A 24,502-nucleotide genomic window follows, 5' to 3' on the forward strand; every position below is an offset into this window, starting at 1 on the left:
AAAGCTTACCTTCTACCTTGTGACTTCATAACCAATGTTTATAAATCATCCCTCTTCCCTTCCTCTCTTGACAGCCCTTTCAAAAGGCGTTATACACTTCCACTGCATTACTCCACTCCAGCACAGAACCTCACCAAATCTCAAGGCCAATTCAGTCATGAGATACACAAACACCGTTTTTGACAGTAGAATTTCCTCATCCCCAAAACCAGTGTCTCAGGCAGGTTCAGACCCTAAAACCCCAGAGGTTCTTTTATTTGTCTCAAGTACCAGACAGGATGAGCATTCTTTGAGCACACCTGCTGGACTGGAGCCCATATAAAATGCGTTGACAGGAGATGCAGTGTTGGTATATTCACAGGCCATTACCTGGTGCAGACTGTGTACCTACCCATGACTCCACAGCTAAACAGTAGGAGCATTTACCCAGAAGAAAAAGGACTGTACTTTGTGGGGGGCAAGGGAGCTCTGTTTGTGGGGTTTTATGTAGTTATTTGGGTGGCATGTGCTGGTGGTTTTTTGTAGAGGTTGTTTGGTTTAGGCTTTTTTTAAAAATTGTTTTGTTGGTTTCATTTTGTTGTTGGTTTAATCTTAGTTTTTTTTTAATCTTATGGCTAGATATATAAATATCATTCATGTTTGAAAAAATTCTGCAGGAGCTTTTTGCAAATTCCTGTTGCAAAATACACTGTAATTCTAAAACAAGTGCTCTAATACAGAAGGTAAGAGGGAGGAAACTGAACCAGATTCTCCTACAGTCTTGTTCATAAATAGGAGGTATTCAGAGATGTGTGCTTCCACAGCACATATATAACTCAAGTTTAAGTGATGCAAACCAGAATGTGTTACTATTACACTGTGGTTTATATTAGTATTTTCACATTCATTATTTTTGCAAAAATACTGGTGGTACCTCAGAACACAACTCAAACTTTATATTAGATGACTGACTTAAACAATGACTTTCATTTCTGTCCAAAGTCAAGCACAGAAACACAGGAAGTTTCATTTAAAAAAAATCTTTACAAATATTGATCTATACTAATAAATCCACACCACAGTGCCTGTTTTTCCCCCATGCATGTATGTGTGGAGTGTCCATGAAAAAAGTTGCTCCTAGACTGTCCTAATTCTAGGTATTTTATATTGATTTAGCTTAATGGTCATGAAAATAAATAATATCACTCTTAAAAGAAAAAAGCTCACACACATCTTTTACAGACCTTTAAGCACAATAAGAAATTTAAATAAATACTCTTGAGCCCAAAAGCCAATTACCTTCAGACTCCAACTACAGGTGCTTAGAAAAGCCTGGAGTGTGCACACACCTTCTGGAGACATGGTAGACAGAGGGGGACAAGTTAACCCAGGCAGTCTGAGCTTAGGGGGTAATGAAGCTCCCCAAGCCCCCCAGGAAGAGCTGAATTGCAAACCGAACTGGTGTCTAGACTGCTGAGAGGGTTGTTGGCCCTTGGTACTTCTCAGTGGTTTATCACTTTGAAGCTATGAAAATGCCTACAAAATCATGTGACCTGAGCAAGGGAAGCAGCAAGTTTTCCTCTTGCAGTAAGGAACTCAAATAAAATGAAATACCAGGGCTTTCTGAGCACTGTTTACTACCAAAAGACCTTTTACAAGCCTCAGAGCTACCATAAGCTATGGCACCACTGTATATACCAGCCACTTACTAGTTACTTGAATGGATAAGTGGTTGAAGTGAAGATGAGAATAAGCAACCTCACAGATCATTACACATCCAGAAAGAAGATCTGAAAAGGGCTGGAAGGAACTTCAGGCTCTTGCTGCCACAAAAAACGGTAAAATCACTTGTTCATTCATTATGCCCTACTGCATGATGAAGTTACATTTCACTTACTCCTGGTAAAGGCAATTCCAGAATCTGTTCTGACTTACAGTCTAAGTTCATTAAGTTTTTTGATCACTCTTTCTGCAAGGCCTGCCACAAACACAGAAACCTCCCAAACTCCAGTAAAGATTTCTGAAGCCACTTCTCTGTTAACTTAACAGAGCTGCAGGAACCAAGATGTCTAGAAAGGTTCTGGAAAAGTCACAAACTTGATTCTCTTGTGCAAGCAGCAGATATCAGCTTACTGATGCTGGGAAAAGAAGCAATTAATTTAAAGAAGGATGAGAGAAGAAACAAATAAGAAAGAAGGAAAATAAGAAAGTCTGATTTTGTTAAACAAAAAGGTGAGCTTTAGTTTTAGCAAGAGAAAGGTTAGCTTGCCTATGTATGAGTTAATGTTTCAAACTTATAACTGAGAAATATGCAATTGCACAACACAAGCTGGGTGCAACTCTTCAGTTGAAAATGGAAAAACTTCCTCAAATGTAAATACTACAATTGCTGAGTATGTGCAAGAGGAGGCTGAAGAGGAAAAGAAAATGTACAATGTAAAGAAAAGAAAATGTAAGATGTAACTTACAGCTATCCAGACAATATCTCTGGGCTGGCCACACATCTAATTCATTTTGATAGTTAAATGTTTCTACTCAAGAACAGAGGCAGCTCACGGCAAGAAAAACTCAGGGTACTTTTGGCTAGAAAGGATTTTTTATCTTGATTATTACTTAACTTATGGCTACTATTGTCAGAAAAAAACCTCTGAGCTTAACCCACAGTTATGCTGAGTCTTTCTTATGGTACTGTGGTAGTGAGGGATATTTTGCATCCACATTTTATTTCTTTTTGGCTCTATGCTGACAATTAAGCCTTTTTACAAGTCTTTCTTTGCTGAAGTTTACATCCAGTAGTTCAACTCCAAATTCTTCTACTTGGAGTATACTTCTATATTGAAAAGACTGACTTCAGAACTTTTTCTTCAGAATTTTAAAATATGTTTGAGTCAAAATCAGTAATATTTCATTACTCAAAATTTATGCACATTTTAACATTTTATATGTAAATCAGATAACCTAAAAACCTAAGGTAAACAGATTTTTAAAGTCACATGAGTGTACACATGCATATATTTTTAAAGGTATGCAAGATGACACCAAAATACCTGAAGATGGCTAATTTTTCACAGAATCACAGAACGACTGAGGTTCAAAAGGAACTCTGGAGGTCATCACATCCAACTCCCTCTGCTCAAGCTGGGCCCAGTAGAGCAGGCTGCCCAGGACCTGGTCCAGATGTCTTTTGAAATCTCCAAGGATGGAGACTCTACAGCCTTCCTGGGCAACCAGTGCCAGCACTCGGTCACCCTTACAATTAGCAAGTTTATTCTTATGTTCAGATGGAACCTCCAGTTTCTCTACAAAACTGTATTTTCTAAAGATCTATACAATCACAAACATTTAAACTGAACTGTCACATGACAAACTGCTGGTTATCAGCTGCCAGCTGCAAATTCTGTAATTTTATATATCCACATACCTCTTCATGCTCTCCTGAAGAAACAGGATTATCCTCATACGTGGGGAAATGACACCCTGCTTTACAACTGCAAAACCTGCCAGTCTCCTCACGTGGCTCCACTATTCTGCAGTTTACTTTGGAGCTCTCCACCACTATCCCTTCTAGAGATTCTTTCATACTGCATTCTAAACAGGGATCTTGGTTTCCTACTGGCAACATGCCGGCCGACTCTTCTTGGGAATCCAATGATGTCTGTGCACTCTTCTCCATTCCAGACTTTTTTAATCTGGGAAGGAATTTTCCAGATTCAAGCTCTGATTTTCCGTAATAATGCCCTTCTTTTTCTGCATCTTCTTCCAGAGGTTTGAGATCTGCTTGCGGATCCTCAAATACATCTACCTGGGGAGGGACAGCAATACCCCCCTCATCTTTTTCCGACTCAAATTCTGACTCGCTTCCACCACCTGGAGAAAGTTCAGATGCAGAAATTGGGCGAAAGTGAGTCCTGGGAGAAATCCGTATAGCCCTGTACTGCGTTCGATCCACACCACATATCCTGGGGTGTAAAACCTCACTGTCTGAATCAGAGCACAGAATCGACTTAGGTTTAAAACTAGGGCTGAAGGATGCAATTCCTTCTGGCTCAAACGAACACTCTACATGAAGAACTTGTGAAAATGGATTGTTCAGGTCAAAGGAAGAGAATGAGTATTCAAGCCCCGGTTCTTCAACTTGAAAGTTCCCACAAGCTCCCAGTAAGTCTTCATGGAAGATAAAAGAAAAACCCTTATTTAATCCATTATCTCCACTCTTGGATTGCTCGTTCTGTTCAAATGACACAAACGGCCTCCATAATTGCCTGTGCCCAGGGGCAAAGCTATTACCTGGAGTCATAAAAACATCTGTGCCAGCTATTGTCACCACATCAGAAGCTGCACACTGCAGTAAGCTCCCCTTTGAGTGACCAGGTGGCACCACTGCCCATTCTCCATCACTGTTAAATGTTTTGAGCTCCCCATACACACCACCAAGTATAAATGAGTTTTCTTTATCCTGGTTAACATCCCAGGGTTTTGATGGTGTGGTATAGTCACCACCATCTACTTTTGATAAATCATTTGACACAAAGGCTCTCTTCTCTACATTCTCCTTTTGACCTTCCCAAAGGTGATACTCTGATCTTTGCACTGCTTTATTGGGTTCCTGGAGGGTTTCAACTTTTGCTTCTGTATCCAAACAGCAGCAATAGTTATTTACATCAGTTGAAAACAATTCATCTTCTATTCCTTCTATTTCTACCATGGCTGCAGAATTTCTGTCTGTCATATTTGTCCAAATATCTTTAATAACCCCTGAGCTGTAGCCATCTCCATGTGGACTGCTTTCCCTACACCCTTGTGTAGTTTCATAGTCTTTACTTTCTGCTTTTTGTTCTAGCTGAATACCACAGACAGATTCTAGCTTAGATTTCTTTTTGAAAATCAAAGTGGGCATTTCTCCTAAACTTCTAGCTTGTTGCTGGCAGGTTTCTTCTGGCAGAAAATCTAGAATTTCTTCATCTACATAATTTGAAGACACTCTAGGAACTACATAATTAATATCTTCTGCATTAAATTGCGTGGATTCTTCATATGGAATATTTATAGTCTCATTGTCTGAACGTGTTTCTTCCGAGTGTGACCATGGACTACAGGTTCTTGTTGAAAGATTAGAACAGTGTTCATTTTCATCAAAGGCACTATTTTTGGTCCATATTAGCAATCTAGACTGTGTTTTCCCAAGAATATTAGCAGTGCTACTAGAATCTGCATTTTCATTTCCCAAGTTGAGTGTTTCAAAAGAAAATGGTAAAACAGAGTTACTGCATTGCACTTCAAACACTGAAAAACAAGAGTTTATACCAGACCCTTCATTAATATCTGAAAAGAGCTCTTGGTTGCCAGCAAGCACGTGTGAATTAAGCATTGTGCTGTCTAGGATGGGGGAGAATCTGATCGGAGAATCTCCTCCAAAACTTTCCCCATCTGCATCACCAGAACTAGAAGATGAACAGCACTCCCAAAATTGAGCTAAATTACTAAGATCTTGCAAGAACCACCCTTCAGCACCAACAGAGCTGGTCGAATCAGTCCATATTGCACTTTCCCCTTGCAACTCCATTCCATCTAACACTATGCAACATTCTGCCTCAAAATCAGTTTTTTCTTTACTCTTCTGTCGAATCATATTTAAAATCCGACTCTCCCCTTGCATCGTATCTGAGGCACCAGGATCCAACATGGATTGATCAATATCCACTTCATAGAAGTGCGTTAGTTCTGACAGATGAACATCATCTAAATACTTGTCGTCCTCTGGTTGAGAACATATTGAGGTCCCAGTGAGGTCAATATCCTCATTTAGAACTGCAGGCATTTCTACAAAGTGACCATCGATGAAAGTACCTGCTGCGAGGTATGTTTTATGAGTATTATTGTTGCTAATACAAAGACCATGCACTGATTCAGACAACTCTTCTACAGCCTCTGATGTTACTCCACATATATCTTCTCTGTTGCGGTACGTAGTCTCCAGCTTGCTTTTTCTGCTAAGAGGAACAAAGTACTCCGTAATCGGCTCAGTGTACCACAAGGGCTCTTCTTTATATTCCTTTTCGTTTCTACTGTCTAAATACAAATCTTTTCCATCACTACCGCCAGCTTCTTTTCTTCCAATTTCTTTTAATGGCCTTTTACCTCTTTTGCACAGTTGTTTGATGGACCCGCTGCTGCTGCTGCTGCTGCTTCCGCTGTGAACTTTTCTATCAACCTTTTCACCAGATTTCACTGACAGCCTGCTCTGCCCATTCCGCCCTTTTTTACTCCGAACCTCTCTTGTTTTGTGTCTTACTTTAATACATTTCATGGATGCCTTGTATTCACCTTGATTACCGCTAGAACTTGAGCCAGCCTCACTGGATCCTGATGACCAGGAGCGGGGACGCATCTTCCCTTCAGATTTATGTCGGACTTGCTTTTTGTACAAAACAGGCTTCTCCTCAACGGTGTTGTTACTGAACTTGTTTTCTTTCTCGTTTTTACTCTTCTTCTGCTGGGTTCTTTCCTGTACAGTGGCAGATACTTTATTACTTCGGTCTTTAGTTACTTCACTTTCACTATTGCAGTCCTTTGGAGAAGATGTATCCGTGCTAGTTGGTGGAACAGTGGATGAAGATGAGGAGCTAGAGTAAGAGCATACTTTGGATTTATTCCATACAGTCATAATTTCCTGCAGGCAAACTGGCTTTTCAGAAAGAGGAGGAAATGCTTCATAGTACCTGAAAGCAAAACAAAAGGGACATTTGGATTGTAGAGCTTCAGATAAGTATTAAAAAACCACAGCAAAACACTACCAGTCTAATTGCTAAAAATCTAGTTTGCATTACATATGCACATGCCACTCACTGCACTATTTGAATGATATCAAAAGGAAAATTAAAATGAGCTTTAAAAGTGCTTATATTAATATATGTTTAGAAATATACTGCATACAAGTAAAACAATTCCCTTTTCAGAGCCCACCAAACATCACTGTAGAGAGAAATCTTAGATGCTTACAACAGTGGCTCCAGGTTTATTAGATAATGTGGTAATTCACTACAGTCCTCTTAAATGTTTGATTTAGATGAAAAAGTCCTGAATTTCAGTTATATCAGTCCTGAATTTCAGTTTTTAAAATTTTCGTTTATGAAATGAGACACTATCTGTTACGTTCTACATAGTTTGATCATCCAGTTTTTAAGAAAAAGCTATTAAGAAAGAGTAGGTTTTGAGTCGTTTAAGACACTTAATAGCTTTATGCAAGAGGTACAAGATTAAACTATGGTTTTCTGCAACATTTATAGTACTATATGTTTGGTAGTAGAGAGCTTTTTACTGAATCACATATACTTCAAGGAAAACTTATTTAAAATTGTTAGAAGTAAGTTGAATGAAATGCACATTAGCACAATCAGTTCCCTGTAGACAGATCATCCATTTAGTAACACTTCTACCAGGCTGTTGCTACTATTAAGAGACACAGAAGCAGTTGTATCTCCAAGAGAGGTCAATGACAAAACTCTTGGGTAGTTCAGTGACACTGGACTCAGGTACTTGCTAACTAGGAGATCACTTTGGCTATCAAGAGTTTAAAGGTTATAAGAGTTTGTTTGCCATTTCTGCAATAGAAGACAGCGAGATCTGAGTCCAGGAAACAAACTATTCCCTCCTTGTAAATCTACATGTAAATTAATGTTGTTTTAAAGGTTTTTGTCTGGTTGATTTAGTCTTCAGGAAACTAAAATAAAGTATGGTTTGAATTCTGTATATAGTCAAATGAAAGCAGTCTGGGCTTTGACAGAAATTAAACTAGCCCATGATACCAAATGCTTATATTTAAATATACAAGATTAACAAAAGAAGATGGCTTGACAAGAAATGTATTTCTTAATATCCACAAAACTCCAGATTCCCCACTGAATTAACTTCACTGTGTTAAAATATGTGAATAAAAAGAGAAAAGCATCTAAGATAATAATAATAAAAAAAATGCATACATTTCTACTTGATCCTTTGCTGTGGGGGATAAATCAGTCTCAGGAGTCAAAGAGCCTTCTAACTTTTTGTGAATCTTCTCCTCTGTTTTGGAAGAAAATTCCAAATGCTTAACAGAAAAATCCAAAAAAGACTGTGTACTTTATAACAGTATTTAACAAAAAGCACCAGGATGTATAACCATAATAGCAGTAAAATTTCCATACAACACTGTAAATAACATTAAGAAATTATGAATTACCACCCAAGATTCAAGTTTTTCACACTTGTCCAGTCCTGCAAATCTGACCAAACATGACCAGCCAGCAGTTCCATGCAACCTCATGGCTAGCAATGCCCCCACTGGGAAGATTCCTGCTGAATGTTTAATTGTTCCATGTCCAAATCCTTATCTCATTCTTGCATTGCTACAGACACAAAAAATATTTCTTAAAAATCAACTGTTTAACTAAATGTTTTTACTAATGGCCACACACTTCTCATGCATTTCACTAAAAGGAAATATCCTAGCAGTAATTTTTGAGCTTTGAGTGGATGTAAAGGCATATTTCCTGTGTGAGAGGTGACTGAATATTTTCTAATTCTTTATATTCCAATGTTTAAAATAAAAAAAAGAGACATACTATTTTTTTATTTTATATTTTCCAAAATAAATGCTCAATATCACATTGGTTCAAGAAGAAATTCACAGCATTATGAAATACTAAGAGCTAAGGATTACAGTTTAAAAACAAAAACATGGAATAGAAACAGCTAAAACCATGCTTTAAGCAGGTAAATGTTTCTCTTATTTACAGCTACTTATACTACATAATAAGCATATTAATTTTACTCTAACTGTCCAAGGCTCCTGCTGTGTGCCTGAGTAAACATTTAGGTGTGATGACCTTTCACTAGAGACAATACAACTTTACATTATGTTCCCTCTCCCCTGAGCTTGACATCATAAAGTGCCCATTATCATTCCCCTATAGCCCAGAAATTTTAAGTAGTGGTGGTTATTTGGATATTTTTCACACAAATCGTTTCCACATAATTATTTTGAGGCAAACCTGCTCTTTGCAAGCACCAATACACAAAAGGAATAGAATCAAGCCTACCTTATTTTCATTACTTTTGGTAGAAAGGGGAGATGCTGAATTTGGAATATTTACTAAAAATGCAGGCACAGCTGGATATGAATAGTTATAGCTTTTAATGAAGAAAGCTCCATTTGTGACTGGCTATTTCTTAGTAAATAAAGCATAGCAATACAAAATTGCCTAAATTATTTGAATGAAATTATTCAAATGTATTTTAAAATTGCATGGCCTGTACTAAAAGCTACTGAAAAGCAGCCTACTCCCCCACACCCACCCCTGTCTCAGAATGTTGCAGAGCTGATAAATACAATACATGGCCTCAGAAGTTTAAACATTTTTTCCTCACCTTGCTTACTCTGAAGGTCTTTCAGTTTGGAGCAAAGCTCCTCCACTAACGTTTCAATCCCAGAGCTCTGCATGACAACAAAACCACGTGGGGAAAAAAGAAAAGAAAAACAGAAAACATAACTTACTAAAATTTTAATGTCATAGAAATATACCAATACAGTAAACATGTCAGCAGACATACTGTTCTTTTTGCACAGTAACTACATATGAAAAAATCAACAAACATTATTCCTAGAATAAATCCAATCCTATAAATACATTAGTTAGAGGTCAAAATGATTCCATGGAACATGAAGATACATTCACACAGAGGTTTCAAACTACAGGTCACATTGTTGCACCATTGGATATCCAAAGCTGTGCAAACACAGCATGTCACATTTAGTGCATGGTATTGCTGCAGATTTAGCCAGGAGTCTCAGCACAGAAGTTCAGTGACCCACTGATCACTAAGATTCATTTCAAAAAGCTAGGCCTGATCCTTCTGGCTGCACAGTTTATACCTGTGGGAATGGGACTGTTAAAAGGATACAGAAAATCAGGCATGAAGGTGGAAATGAGAACAGTAGGAAGGCGTACCCACATATGTGACAGAAAGGGAGAGGAAATGCTTCCACAGCATCTGTATGCAAAACCCTCCCATAGACTTGCCAATTTAAAAGGACCAGGCATTTTTTTCTTTTTAAACATTGTGTTATTAACAACACAGGACAGAAGAGGGAAAAATAAACATCTTCATATTCCTGTAAGTCTCTATTTTTCCTCTTTTATTCCTCTAAATAACAAACATACACACAAAATAGTCCAATATATTACCCACAGAGGAAAACCCCATGTCATTCCAATGGAATAAAATTTGAATTCCAGTCAGTTAAATACTAAATAGTAACTTAGAGCCTGAAATGACCCTTCCTGCTGGAGGAAAAACTAGGTGAGGTGGGTACTGTGTGGGTATTTGTATTGTCATCATTCAATGCTCAGGAATTGTGCTCAGAGATTGCACTTCACACTTTCCATAACAGCAAACAGAGCTGGAATCACAGCTAAACACAGCAAACTGGAATTAGTGAAGGAGATCCCAGAGGTCCCCTGCATGTCATCCTACAGCTGGGAGTGGTAATGAGGGAAGACCATGCAGCTTCTTCTATCCTGTGCACAGTTTCCTCAGTATCAACTCCATTGTTGGAAGTCCAGTTCCCATTATACTTGGATAAATTTACACAAACCCCCGAGAAAATTATCTCATCTTCTGAATTTAACATGGTCTTATTGTGCATATAGTTATGGGATGTTTTCTCTCCAAAGGCAACGCCAATCAAATATCAAGTTACAGAAATGCACAGAAAAGAGTTTGACTTGCTGTGTCACCCTGGTGGTATAAAGATTTCATTTTTCCAAGATATAAGAGTTTCTCATCTCTCCTGATTGCTGTCCAGAAATTGCTGAGAAATATGAATATATGTCGCTAAAGCACAAGTAAGTACTATGAAAAAGAGAATATCATTTATTCAGTCAGACTAGCTTGTTGAATTCACTGTCAGAAAAACACACTTGAAAAATCATACACTGAAGCAATGATTTATATGCTAACTCTAAACTTTAATTATCTGCAGCCAAGTGAGAAAGAAAGCAATGTTCTATTCCCAATTGTATTGCTGCACTGAAGTGCTAAATATAAACCTTTATACCGCATACTTAATTGAGGATGACTTAGCAATATCAAACTTCAGAAGGCATCTTCTATATCAGTAAATTTACCAGTACAAATTTAATCATTCAGCAAGAACCAAGCAGGACAGTAATATGAACAAAGCTATGTAGTTGTAATAATTTGTCACTTTATGCCCTTACCACTCTTGACTCCCCCTTCCTCCCTCAAAAAAGGTCAACAGAGGAGGAGCTGGCCTTGGTTTTCCTGAGCTCCCCAAACTGTCTAATCGAACAGACACCTGTAGCAAACACTCCAAGGAATACAGATTCACCTCCTTAACTGAATATAACATCATGCTAAAAAAATGCCCCAAACCAGTAACAATATTCTTACCATTACACCGAAGAAGCGAAAACTTTTGGAATCAAACGTTTCATTTCCTCCTGGACCATGAAACTAATACTGGAGTCAGCTGACACCGCCCGCTGTCCTGCCCGGCGCTGAAGGAGACAGCGCTCGCTTGAAAAAAACGGGGGTGGGACCCACTGAGCACAACGCCAGGGCTCCAGAGACCCCTGCTCAACTCCCCGCTGCAGCACATGAAAACGTGCTGCAGACGTAACCTAACACATGCCACGGCAGTTATTTCATGTGTGACACTGGTGTTCTCAGAATATGAGATTTAGTTACTTTATTTCTTGTTTACCTTAATGCGCTGTAGCTGTAACAACCCCATGGCCTGAAAGTAACAAGTTCCAGGCACTGGCTTGGTTCAATAGGACACAGCTAGCGAACAAAGCCAGGGGATCTGCTTGAATTACTTTGCTTATGTTCAAATTTAAAGACAGTCCCCATACAGTACAAATACTGGAGCATCTTAAAATATTTTGAAATATGGAAGTTTTAGTGCCCAATTACGATTGCTTTTTTAATTCCATCATGAAAGGCTTAAATCTCAAAATCGTCTGGCCCAGATTTCTACCAACCTATTTCTCTCATTCAAATTACAAAGGACAGTGCATGATTTTTTAATTAATATTTTTCATTTTGCATGGCAATATTTCTTGCACACCTAAACCCATTTTATTCTCTTCTACTGTTTTTAACATATTTCTCTTTCCTTCTCCTACTTTAATATACATCCAGTTTCACTAAAAGTTGTTCTTTTTGGCTTTTTATCAGCTGGCTGCAGCAAGGGAAGGATTACATAAAGGATAGGTGTTATGTTACTGGCATAGGAGTGATGGTGCTAACAGATAAATTAAGCTTCTGAACTCACCCAGCATGAACAAGAACAGTCAATCTGACTGCTGGAGTTACAGGACTCCAATAACCACTGTCTTCCTTACTGACCACCATGACCCTATTCAGAGCCTAATTAATGCAGTTCTAATGAAGAATGAAGACCAATAATGAAGAATAGGACCAATTTAAAAAAATAAAAAAAAAAAGGAAAACAGAAGAGTAAAGCTCACATAAATTTTTATACAAATTTGTAAATATGTTTGGTACTTCTGACTTTTTTTGAGGTTGGATTTTTTTTTCCCTAAACACACAAGCACATAGATTTATATAATGTCAAATATTAAATCAAAGACCTTTTGAACACACTACTCTGCTTTGGAAGTAGAGCAGTCAGAAATGACAAGTGGTAACTCATTAGCCTAAAGCAGTCCAATTGCTTTTGTATGTACACTGACACATCTGTATAGCAGCAGAAAATGCCCCCAGAAGATATTAAATCTGTAAGCATAGTTACTTCTGAATGTAGTTGTTATATATTTAAAATGTTCAGTTTATCATGAACCATGGAGAAATCCTATATTATGTGCACCAAACTGAAATTCACTAAAAACTGTTTCCTATATTAACAGCAGGCACTGGCTCCTATGTGTTCACAGTTTGGAGTAAGAAGCTGTGAAACATTAGCTCCTCTCAAATGCTTGACAAATCATTTCTGATGAATTCTTAACTGATATTCACCTCTGCTAGCAGGTTACTTCTGAATATAGCAAACAAGCACAGGACAGTCACCATCCAGAAAATTTCAGAAGTTTTTCCTGAATTTGATCACAAACAGCACCACTATTATTTCACATAGCTATACTATGGAACTGAGAAGGGGATTGTTCAACAAAATATTTCATTTTCACTGAGCTTTCACCTCTTCCCATCACCCAGAAATATCATCGGGTTATGGGTTTCATGTTTCCAGCAAAAAAAGGCCAGGCACACATACACTTTTTCCTGCAGCTCTGCACATATGCAGTAGCCAAGCCTTCAGGACAAAACAAAGGAAAACAAATTTCTGATAGCCAGTAGTTAGAAGGAGATTTTCCACATCTGACAGATTATTAATATAGACATAGTAACTGAAAAATTCCATCAGATTATACAACTCAAAGGGAAGTGTTGTTTTAGGGAGATGCTGTTTGGCTTTAGGTTTTTTGGCATGTTCAGTTTTTTTACCTCTAGTCTAACATAAGTTAAAAGCTTCCTCCAGAAGCTTTGAACTGTGCAGTGCAAATATTTACTAAATATGGTTTGTTACTTCAGTCCTGTAAGGTATGGGGAAAGGTCCTTGCCCCTCTTCCATCTTTTTGAAAAGTGAAAGCATTACAATTCCTTTTACTTGAACAACTAAAATAACCACTCATTTGCTATTAGGCTTTTGAGAGCTTTCTAGCTTACACTTTCAAAACAAATCCTCATTTCCTTTTCCCAAACATACAGAATTTGTTTAGGTTGGAAAGTACCTCTGGAGATCATCTACTCCAAACTCCTGCTGAAAGAGGATAACCTAGAGAACACTGACACTCCTTTCACAAAATACAAGTTCAAGCAATCTAGAAATGAGAGTATATCAATATATTCATACTTTCAAATCATTGATTTAACAGTCCATAGGCTCTCCAGAGAAGATGGCACTGTGATTGAACCAGGACTGTTTCTTGGCATGTCTCCTGTCACCAAGTGCAGGATTAAACAGCTTTCCTATATGAATCAGCTGTTAAGCCACGTGAACTGAGTAAGGCACAAAATGTGATTCACTGCAACCACACATCTATTTCTACATTTTGTAGGATGATGAGAGAAAGTTAGAAGTCTAGGTTTTAATTTTTTAACATTCTGGCAGAGTATAATTCATCTGATTACAACTACTCTGAAAAGAGGTGCTCAATACAGACTAAAAAAAGACTAAAAAAAATCTTGGCCCAAGATCAGCACTATATGAATGAATAAATAAATCAATCCATTAAAACAGTAGCTTCTCTGGGGTGTTCAACCAGATCAAAGGAATAAAATAAGATTCCAGCTTGCATTATGGAAGTTTTCCCATCATAATAAGGTGGATGACACTAGGAAACATTTAAGAGTATGTACAACTTTTTTGACCCTTTAGAAGTAAGAACACAAATCTTTATCTGCTCACTTGAATACATAATGATTTACAACAAAGATATTGGACCAGTCAGAAAAACAGATTCTATTTATTAACATCTTTTTTTGGGGCTCATGAATACTTGATCCAAAGTAATCTTCAATCAGTGTGTGACCTCAGAATATCAATTTCCAAGCAAACTGAGCTAATATCACAAAAATCCAAGCTATTTTAAGAAATAAGACAGCAATCAATCTTCAACAAGGAAATAAAAATACTTCCCTACAGCTCTCTTAATTGTGTCTTTGGTATTAAAACAACATTAAGAAAGGTAAATTACATATCTAGCACATAACTAGAATCAGGCTCAGATTTCAGAGCTATGATTCACCACTTCACACAACACCTTCTAAGAGAGAGAGATAATAAATAGCACATGTTATTTACTAATTCTAGATAAAAGAGATCATCTGCCAGTTCAAATTAACTTCAAATGAACATGCTATCCCTAAATGTAGGTTACTAGAGCAGCTAATCTGATTTCTGTTATTTAAAACTTAATTCTTTGAGATCCCTCCCATAGCAGGCTACACTGAAATAGAAGTTATCCCCCCAAGAAAGGATAATTCCTGACTAGAAACTATTCTTCCTGATTATTATTCATCACATATAAACAAACATACTGACTTCAAAGCCACAACAGACTTGCTATCCTTGTAAGCAGTGCTGCTGAGATTTCACTTAATCACAGTACTTCAGCTTGCCCATCCTAAAACGCTCTTATCTGTATCATCAATGAAATGGGAGAAACTCATAAAGTGTGTTCCCACCAATTATGCAAAGGCTCTTTTCTGCATCAAATGAATTGCAGAAAGGACACTTGAATTTTCCCCAGCAGGTGCTCTGCCAAATTTGTTCAAGTTTGCTTGTGTGTAGGGTAAGAATTCATAATGAACCCCCAGCTCAAATTTTTGGTGAAAATGATTGTTCTGCATTAAGGAAAATGATAATCTAATAACACTGCTCTGTGAGGGAACACAGGGCATTATTCAGGGGAGCTCTGTAACCAACTCCTCTGGCATTTTCCTGGCCACTCCTTTGTGCCTAAAAGACTGTGCTGCTCCTCCCTCCAAGAAATGCATATGCCAACTTTGCTTCTGTCCCAGGCTTAGCAGAGAAGCTGTGTGAGGACAGATCTGCTTTGCCCCAGTTTGTTCCCATTTTCATTGGAAGCACATACAAGGTGAAATAACGTTTAATCACGCTGAACACACACTTTCAGCCTCCAAGATAGTCATCTGTACTATTTGAAATAATGCTTATTAAGCCACTTTTGTGTAGACTAAGCTCCCACAAGGAATTTCTCCACTTCAATATGTACCTTTTCTATATTGCGAAAATGCATACAAAAATTGGAATAATAAGTTTTATCAACTTCAATGAATGTTACTATTACTGACAGCAAAGAGGCTTCAGTAACAAGAGAAATCAGATATGTGGTATTTTGAGTATCTATTTAGTGCCATAGTCATAAAGCAAAACAAATTGATTTATTGTAATTAATCTATTCTGTGATGGCTACCTTGGCAAGACAAATTACTTTCATTTCCTATATGGCATCGAAAGTTATTTTTAAAATTCTTTTCTAAATAACGCTGCAAGTTCTGGAAACTGCTAGTATATCCCTTTCAATAAGGGCAACTGGACACAACTCAAAGGAAAGACAATATTCATTGTCTTTGTGAAGGAAGTGCTTTGGCATTTTCCAGTAAAAGACTCTGAACAATCAGACACACAGAAATGCTAACTACTGAGCTAGTCAGCATATATGCTTCAAGAATCATCAAGGCTCTTTTGGAATCTTAACTTCATTTTTTTGCTTTTATAAATTCAAATTTTCAACATGCACTTCACTTTTCTGATTTGTTAAGATGGATTTTACACAACTTGATTAATTCTTGTGATGTCCCGTATCTTTACATTACCACTCTCATTCATGTCACTTCTAGTTATACAAAAATGTGCAATTTAAATCACTCAAGAAAACACCTGATGTTTATAACCTGATTCTCTGATATCCCAGTGTAGTGGTCTGTGTGTATTATCTAGTTAATATTGGCTTACATTAAAGAAGCAGGGAACAGCAGGAATAAATCACTGATTAAAATTAATTTTAAATCATCTACTTAAGGTGCCATTCTACTTAAGAAGAAAAGAAAGACTGTTCCCTTGCTACATATTCCAGAAGTCCATTTTTCTCAGTTCTTTATCACTACTGCAAAGTGTAAGGCAGATTATGCAACAGTGACCTAGGCCAAATGTCACACAGATACCACAATCTCTGGAGGCAGCAATAGCTGGCCAAAGTAACCCATCAATAAAAACATGCTCATGTGCAATCACAGCCAATTTATTCATTTGGCCTGGACTAGCAGATTATTTCATCAAAGAAGATTTATGTGCAGAACTGCAATAACTGCATGCATGCTCCACCTCTGCAAATGTTGAAGGCCAGGTTGGATGGGGCTCCAAACCAACTGGTCTAGTGGGAGGTGTCCCTGCCCATGGCAGGAGGTTGGAATGAGATGATCTTTAAGGTTCCTTCCAAACCAAACCATTCTAGGATTCTATGATGCTATGAAAGTTTGACAGTTCTGCACTTCAAGTAAGAAAGATGACAAACACTAAGAAAATTTCAACAAAAATGTTATTTTAGACACATCTCAACTCTGAAAGCAAGGCACATTTGAGAATAAAATTATAATTTTAAATTTTTAACAGAAACGTTCAATAGAGCCACACTTGTTCCTCTACGTGGCCCCATATGATAACACAAGTATCAGAAAAGTTATATTCCCCCCTCATGACTCAAAGTAAGCAAAGCCAATGCTCTGTGCTGTTAGCATGCCACACCTGAGGAACTTCAAATAAATTACAGTTACAAAGTTTCACCAATTATGTTTCTATGTTATATCCAAGCAGTAATTTCTTAGAACAGTGGGATGGAAGGCACTGTGTGTTCTTGTCAAATATATTAGAGTAGTTCTCTTTCAAAATTCATCACGGAATCCACCAACCAAGACTAGCTCTTGCTTTAACACGTTCTACACTGTTTCATGTTAGCAGATTTTGAGAGCGTGGTTAGTTCAGAATGGACCACACTGCCTGAACCCTCTTATGGCAGGCCTTGGGACATCAGCAGCACTGGACACTACGATTGACTCAGGATGTGCTGAGGACCAGCTTAGGTAAAGTGGCCCCTACACAGGGAGAAGGAGAGTCTTGGAGCACTGGTTTCATCTGTGCAGAAAGTAAGATCACAGGAATTGTCTCCTTTGCTCATTCTTAAAAAGCCCTCCCACATTTCAGCAAAAAGTCACAGCAACTGGTTGAACTGAAACTCTGGCACCATCTTGGGGTGCAGCTTCACGGGGCACACTGCAGGTGTTTGGTGACCGAACTGCAACACCACAGAGGAGACCTGCTCGCTCTATTGAACAATGCCAATTTTAGCAGAAAAGTAGTCAGGTACAAGCTAATTAAGCTTGGATTTGTAACCAATGGACACATAAGTAATTTCAGTATTATTACCAGGAAATGCACTTATTGAAAAGTCTTACATGTATCAGTCTCCACAAGTAAGCTCTAATTCCAACCTTACTCCCAGTATCTACCTTGTAAAAAGTAACACACATGAATTTCTAAACTCTTATTTGTTTTTAATAAATTTCTGAGTCTCAAAGATACTGCCTTCTGTCTTTTTACAGTAACAAGACAACTAATGTCAAGTTTCATTATTCAAATACAAAATTATGTACTTTCAGAATTAGGTTAAAAAAAAAGAACCTCCACTTGCACCTGAACAAACTGATCATGTTTCTACAAACAACAACAATAAAACTAATCACCAAGGTATTTAATGTTGACAGATCAGCCGTTTTTACTTAAAATTTGAGGCAGTAATTTCAGGATAATATTTCTTATCTTCAAAGTACTTTTATATAAATATTCCCCAGTCCTAAACATTAGGATTTTTTACCCAATGTTTCATTAGAATGGATATCCCTACTTGAGCAGTTAATTGCAAAACAACCTTTAAAAATTTCTTCCATACTTTAGCAGGATAAAATTAAGATAAAATCTCTACTCAAGGTCAATATTAACAAGTTTTTCAAAATTTGAGCAATTCTTCAGCATGTCTTAAAACTGCTATTTATTCAAGTGTTTCAGAAAAAATAAACTTTAGAACTACAGTAAGAATAGCAATTGATTGCTGCATTAAAGTACTTGTCTTAGAGTCTTTGTCACCATCATTCTGTCTCCATTTTCTGGAGAGTGGCAGTGTACTTACAGTTCCTCTGCTCCTGACTGCATCAAGAGCATCTGCAGCCAAGGACTCATTTATACAAATATAGACAATTTGAGACACCAAAATGCTTGTCAAACAAAAAATACTGTCCTCAGAATGTACACCCATTAACAATTTGCATTCTCACATATACCAGATGGTGCCTGTCAGAATCAGGCTTCCCCCACAAACACACTTTAGTCCACAACAGGCTTTGCCATGGCAAAGACACAGAGAGGCAGAGCAGCTTCTCTGACTCTTCATTCTCCACAATGTAGGAAATGTTTTAGAAATAAACACCAAACTTGGGTTTCTTCAAGTCAGATCTTTGTTTTCAGCCCTGTGAAATTAAAACTAGAACCTTGGATTTCTGTCTCAGATTAGTGTTTTACAGCATTACTCTTTTTAACACAAGAGGAAGAACAGAAGCGAAGCAAAACTAAGCTACCAAATGAAGCACCTAAGTATGAATGTAAAATACAAATTAAGTATAAATGTATAAATGAAGTACCCTAAGAATGAATACTGTGGAAATGTAAACCCACAAGAGGTTATTTCAAAATACTTGTTTCAACTAAATGAAAGTTTGACCAAAAAGTACTTACTGCTATCAAGCCAATTTTCATATAATCAATTTTATCACTTCCCCTCTCCATCAAGCACCTTCTTGAAGTGATTGCCCAATTTTAAGGTTTTTTGGTTACTCGTAGGGGAGAAGGCAGACTGTCTGCCATTTCTTAACACATTATTGGTTTAAATAGTTAAATGCAAAAAATCAAAATTACATTAACGATATCTGTAATTTCCTATGAGAGTTAGAAAAGTTACTACTGACCCACATTACCTTTTCATCCTCTGCACACTTTTCTCTCTAAAATGATCAGGCTGCAAAATCCTAAAGTCTTCACTGAATTGTCACCCTGCTTTGGCTCTTTTGTGTGTGTTTGTGTGTGCCTATACACACGTGTGTATACATACATAGTCTGTCTGCAGACACACACAGGGTAAACAGCACAATCACTTCACTTAAATACAATTTTTTTAAAATATATTCAACTTGAAATCCACTAAGACTGTTCCCCAATTATTCCCATTAAAGGGTCTCAAACTTGCTTGTTTAACTCCAATACTAAGGTTGAAAGAAGAGGTTAGGCTGGAAGAGCAAGTGTTCCATATCCATGTGTGCAGATTGGCATTTCTGCATCCGCCTACTTTGAAAAAGGGATCACAGAAGGTAAGCAAAACTATAAACAAGCTCCACAACTGCCCATGTGGACTATTTATCAGGTCATTTGCAAAAAGAGAACATCCTAATGAACACATCTACCTAATCTGACAACAAAAAAAAAAATCACAGGTAAACATTTCTCAGACAATTCAGAAAACCATTTAAAAAAATTCAAGTGGCCCTGGAAAAAAGTATTTATATGTATTTCAATAGTTTTGATAAATACTCCTTACACACAACTGATCTACCATTTCAACTACAGTTCACAGAATATTTTTACCATTTTGTAGAGAAAAAAACATGAACATTGTATGGAGCAGCTTGAATGCCTCAGTAGAAATATTATTTTAACATCTCTCACAGTCCAAAATCTATTCATTATTCCCATCAGATCAGCACACAAACTTAAATACAAAAACCCAACAACATCAGAAAGGTGTTTCAAAAATCAGAAATAAAAGATATCTTACAAGTTACTTTAAAGTATTACTAGCATTTAAGTAGGATCACCCCTCCCTTTAATTCTGGGGGAAAAATTAAAAGTCTGTATTTCTTTCATGCAATGCTTGTGTTAAACTACCTACAAAGCAGCTTTAAGTAAAAACTTTTTTTAAAAGGTTTAAAGGTTCGATTCTGTGAATATACACTATAAAAATTATGACCTGCAATTTCATTAATGACAAAAAATGTGTAAGCTTAATTGTCTGAGCAGGCAACAGAAGTCAAAATAGCTCTGAAATAACTCAATCTACAGGTTGCAGATTATAGGTTAATGCTGAACACTAACAAGGTGACAGAGGTCAAAGGTGAAGTTATTTTTCAACCTTTCAGATCTCATGTATTTTTATTCTTTCAAAACTGTAGTTGAATCGTTTCTTCCCTTTTCTGTTAAAGATTATTAATAAATTCACCTCCTTCCTTTTGCTCTGCAAAGAAATTTCTCTATATAACATAAATTTATTTCTAAGTGATGATTCTTGATTTTCAGCTATGCTGAGATGAATCAAGAGTGTAATTTCTGAAGTTAAGAATCAATCATCAGTATTCCTGCAGTCTATGTATTAGACCTACATTTTATTGTTCATAAAATGAGTATACAAAGACAAACATATCCTCAAGAAAGACATTACTTTCTCCAATTATTTCTCTGTATTTGCTTCATATTCAAATTAACTTCTATGGTAGTTGGAGTGCTGACCTCAATATTCTGTAACTTTGAGAGCAGAGCAAATTACCAACAAAACTGTACTTTGCATCACTTTGTTAGGAAAATAAGTAATGGGAAAATGGGAGGTCAGAAATCTCCCAGTTAGTCAATTAGCAATTTAGTAACTGAGCAAATACTCAAGTAGCTTCACAGTGAGCCAGAATGTGATGGTAATGCAGCTGAACGTGGTGGGAATAACCACCACATCTTCCCCACTTCCTTGATTACTTTGTCACAGCCTTGCTGGGACGAGTGCCTGTGCCACAAATTTGACCAGGAAACCTCTCTGGGTTAACATTTCCTCTGCCCCAACCAGGTTAATCTCAGGAAACTGATTCACTTTCCCAAACCAGTTGTGCACATAACCCCACAAATGCTTGTGCAAGCACAAGCTATGACTAGAAAGGTGTGGAGAGCTGTAACGCAACTGGGCTGCAGAGGTGGGGTAGTTTCTTACAGCAATGACAGATCAGAGTATTTATAGTTCTGTAAACTACAAAAAAACAGTTTCTCATTTTTGCTGTCTGAAAAATCTCCCTGGAGAGCTTTCTTTGACTTGTGCTACAGATCATTCTTTCTTTTTAAATATTGCCTTCAACTGCCTCACTCTTGGTCCACTTGTCTGCTCATCTACATAATATCTGCTGCCTCTGCTGTCTTGCTTCAACCTGCTGCTTTCACCTCTCCTCACCTGCTCTAGTCAGTGCACTTCAACTCCACTTCCACTCAATCACTAACTTGGAAAGTGAACATTTGCTACAATACATGGCTTTTTATTTAGGAGTTCTGGATTACACATGTCACATGCACAGAACAAGATGGCTTCTGTCCACATGATCCAGTCCTTTCTATCCACACACAACACAAAGTCAACTTAGAATTTTTAGAATTACCTTTATGCAAAGATTTGTGGTAATTTCAACTCAAACTGGTGCCCCTGACAAGAATAGGGAACGGTTTACAGAAAGGAAAGCATGACACCACATAGTACAGAATCTCTTGTGAAATCATTCTAACATACACCAATATCATGATTCACTAAATAAAAATACACAATTCTTGAAGAACTCTTGGCAAACTAGCACTTTAAGAAGCCACAAATTAAAATATAAGCATCACAAGCAAAATACACCTAGCACATAGAAGGACATAAAACCTTAAGAATCTGTTAAATAGTCCAAACTTACTTCATCAGAAGCAGAGCGAAGACACTGGACAGCAGCCTGTTTTTTCATTTCCTCTAGTGTTAGATCAGAGCACTTTTTCTTACTCTTTCCCCATTTCTTGTAAGCTCCCTTTTCCCAGCCCAGGAAGATGTCATTCTCCTAAAATCAAACAAAGAAATTACACTATTTAAATACATTAGTATCTCAGTACTATAGCAGAAGAGGACTACAAATAACATACTGAGCAAATGAAACCAACCCCATTATATCTGCTAAAAATTACTTTTAGCCAAATTGAAGATTAGTTTGATTACATAAAACTTGCACTTACTATTCAGAAAAGCACATTCATCTTTCACAGGACATGGAGGCAACTCACACTTCACTGTAACATTTTCCAATTTTTGCAAAGAATATCCACAAAGGCAATTTTATGGCCAACTTATGTTGAATGTATTATTGTAATTTACACAAAATACATTTGTTTCACTGATCTCTGAAATAATAAGAAGGAGAAGCAAGTAGTTCAGAGAGTTAAGATCAAACTTAGGAGAAAGTTAAACAAGCCAGAAGAAGAAAGTGTGGTGTTAGATCCTGAAGCCTTCAACTCAGTGTTAAAATGAACATGATTACAGCTAGAGATAGCAGTAGCTGTCATAAAATAAACCTGAACTATTTCAGAAGAAAATTCAAGTAATTGAGAAGTGAGAGTGAGTAGGTAGGGTTGGCCTCCTACACACGTAAGAACGATGAAGAACAATAACATCAGAGTAGAATGCTATTGTATTACATGCAATAATCTGAAGATAGCATCCCTTTGCAATCCCTTTTTATGGCTTTTCAGAATTTACAAAATTTATTACCGGACTTGCTTGTTCTTCACTGTCTGTTCACATACACGTACATGATTTGCCATATTCATCTCATGAAATAAGTATTTTGGCTGTCAGTGAGATAGTCTTTAACATCTTAAAATGTATGCTTGTCTAAAATGATCTTCTGCAGAGAGATCCACAAACATCTGATACTTTTCAGCCTACCTGTATCAACCTTTTCAATGTATCTGTTACTGCTTCCAAAGAAAACCAGGCTAAGGCCTACCCTCATTTAAAAGAATTCCTAATTCCCCATGGTTTTAAAACAAAGTAAAACAAGTTGTCAGTGCAAATAATTGTTCCTGTGCAAAGAACAAGAGGGGAAAAAAATGGGAGCCAAGAGAGAGACCAAACATCTTCAGAAACAGCCATCAAAGGGCTGCCATTTGTGACTTCATGAGAAGGAGCAGAGCAATTTGCTGGATTTACTGCTTAAAGTCTTATTTGAGCACCAAAACTGGAGAACTGCTTTTAGTGCTGAAAGAGCAAAAAGCTACCAGTCACTCTGACTTTCCCAGCACTTGTGCAAGGTGCCAATAATTCACTTAAAACCAAAAATTTGAGCAGGCTACGGTACTGTTATTAGAAGAAATAACAAAAGAAATAATAGAAAAGAAAAAAATAAATCAGAGAATAATTCTGTGCATATCTACAATTCGTTTTTAAAAAATAAATTTTTAAGTCTTTTCCAAAATTGCAGTTACATATTTCTTTATACAACAAGGTTGTAGAGCACTCTAACTCTTCCCAATATTAATGGGAAAGAAAACAAACTGATGAGAACCACCTATTCCCCACCAGCTTCCAAAACCCCTCCAGCTCATTCACATGGGCACAGCTGCAAATAAGTAAATAGGTTGGGTATGATCCAGGTACACCAGCAAATTTGCACTGGGTTAACTTAATTTATTCTGATTTTATGTAGAAAGTTCACAAAGACAACATCTGCAGTAGGAAAACATTCCCAAAATGCTATGAATTACTGTTTTTCTCTATGCTAACAAAGGTTTGCTTTGTACCCATAGATCACAGCTTTACCAACGTTCTGTCAGCAGAGCAGCAAGAACCTGCATGCTCACAGAAATTTATAAAGCATTTCATTCAGTCCTTCACACGTAATTTCAAAAATATCTGACACTTGTCTGCAAACTTTGATATTTTTCAACTTTTAAAAACTGAAAAATCTCTTTTAAGAGATATGCAGTTTTTTTTAATGGGGGAAGGGAAGCTAAATGGAATTTTCTCTCAGGACCCCACCC

The 24,502-nt window shown here is 37.2% G+C and overlaps 1 protein-coding gene across 6 annotated transcripts in view; it reads right to left on the reverse strand.

The window, feature by feature from the left end:
• The window catches only part of KIAA0232 (KIAA0232 ortholog), a 64,001-nt gene that overhangs the window by 9,969 nt on the left and 29,530 nt on the right, over positions 1 to 24,502 (reverse strand). For 5 of the 6 annotated variants that reach the window (XM_074541713.1, XM_074541710.1, XM_074541708.1 and 2 more), the window contains 4 exons: positions 22,390 to 22,527; positions 9,385 to 9,451; positions 7,959 to 8,040; positions 3,401 to 6,698 (listed from right to left, as the gene is read on the reverse strand). In XM_074541713.1, the coding sequence (XP_074397814.1) occupies positions 3,401 to 6,698; positions 7,959 to 8,040; positions 9,385 to 9,451; positions 22,390 to 22,527 (3,585 nt within the window). Of the gene's footprint in view, positions 1 to 3,400; positions 6,699 to 7,958; positions 8,041 to 9,384; positions 9,452 to 22,389; positions 22,528 to 24,502 lie in introns of those variants that run through there. The other variant, XM_074541714.1, reaches the window with a different exon arrangement.

Source organism: Zonotrichia albicollis, chromosome 5 (assembly GCF_047830755.1).
Source record: "Zonotrichia albicollis isolate bZonAlb1 chromosome 5, bZonAlb1.hap1, whole genome shotgun sequence".
Classification (NCBI taxonomy): Eukaryota; Metazoa; Chordata; class Aves; order Passeriformes; family Passerellidae; genus Zonotrichia; species Zonotrichia albicollis.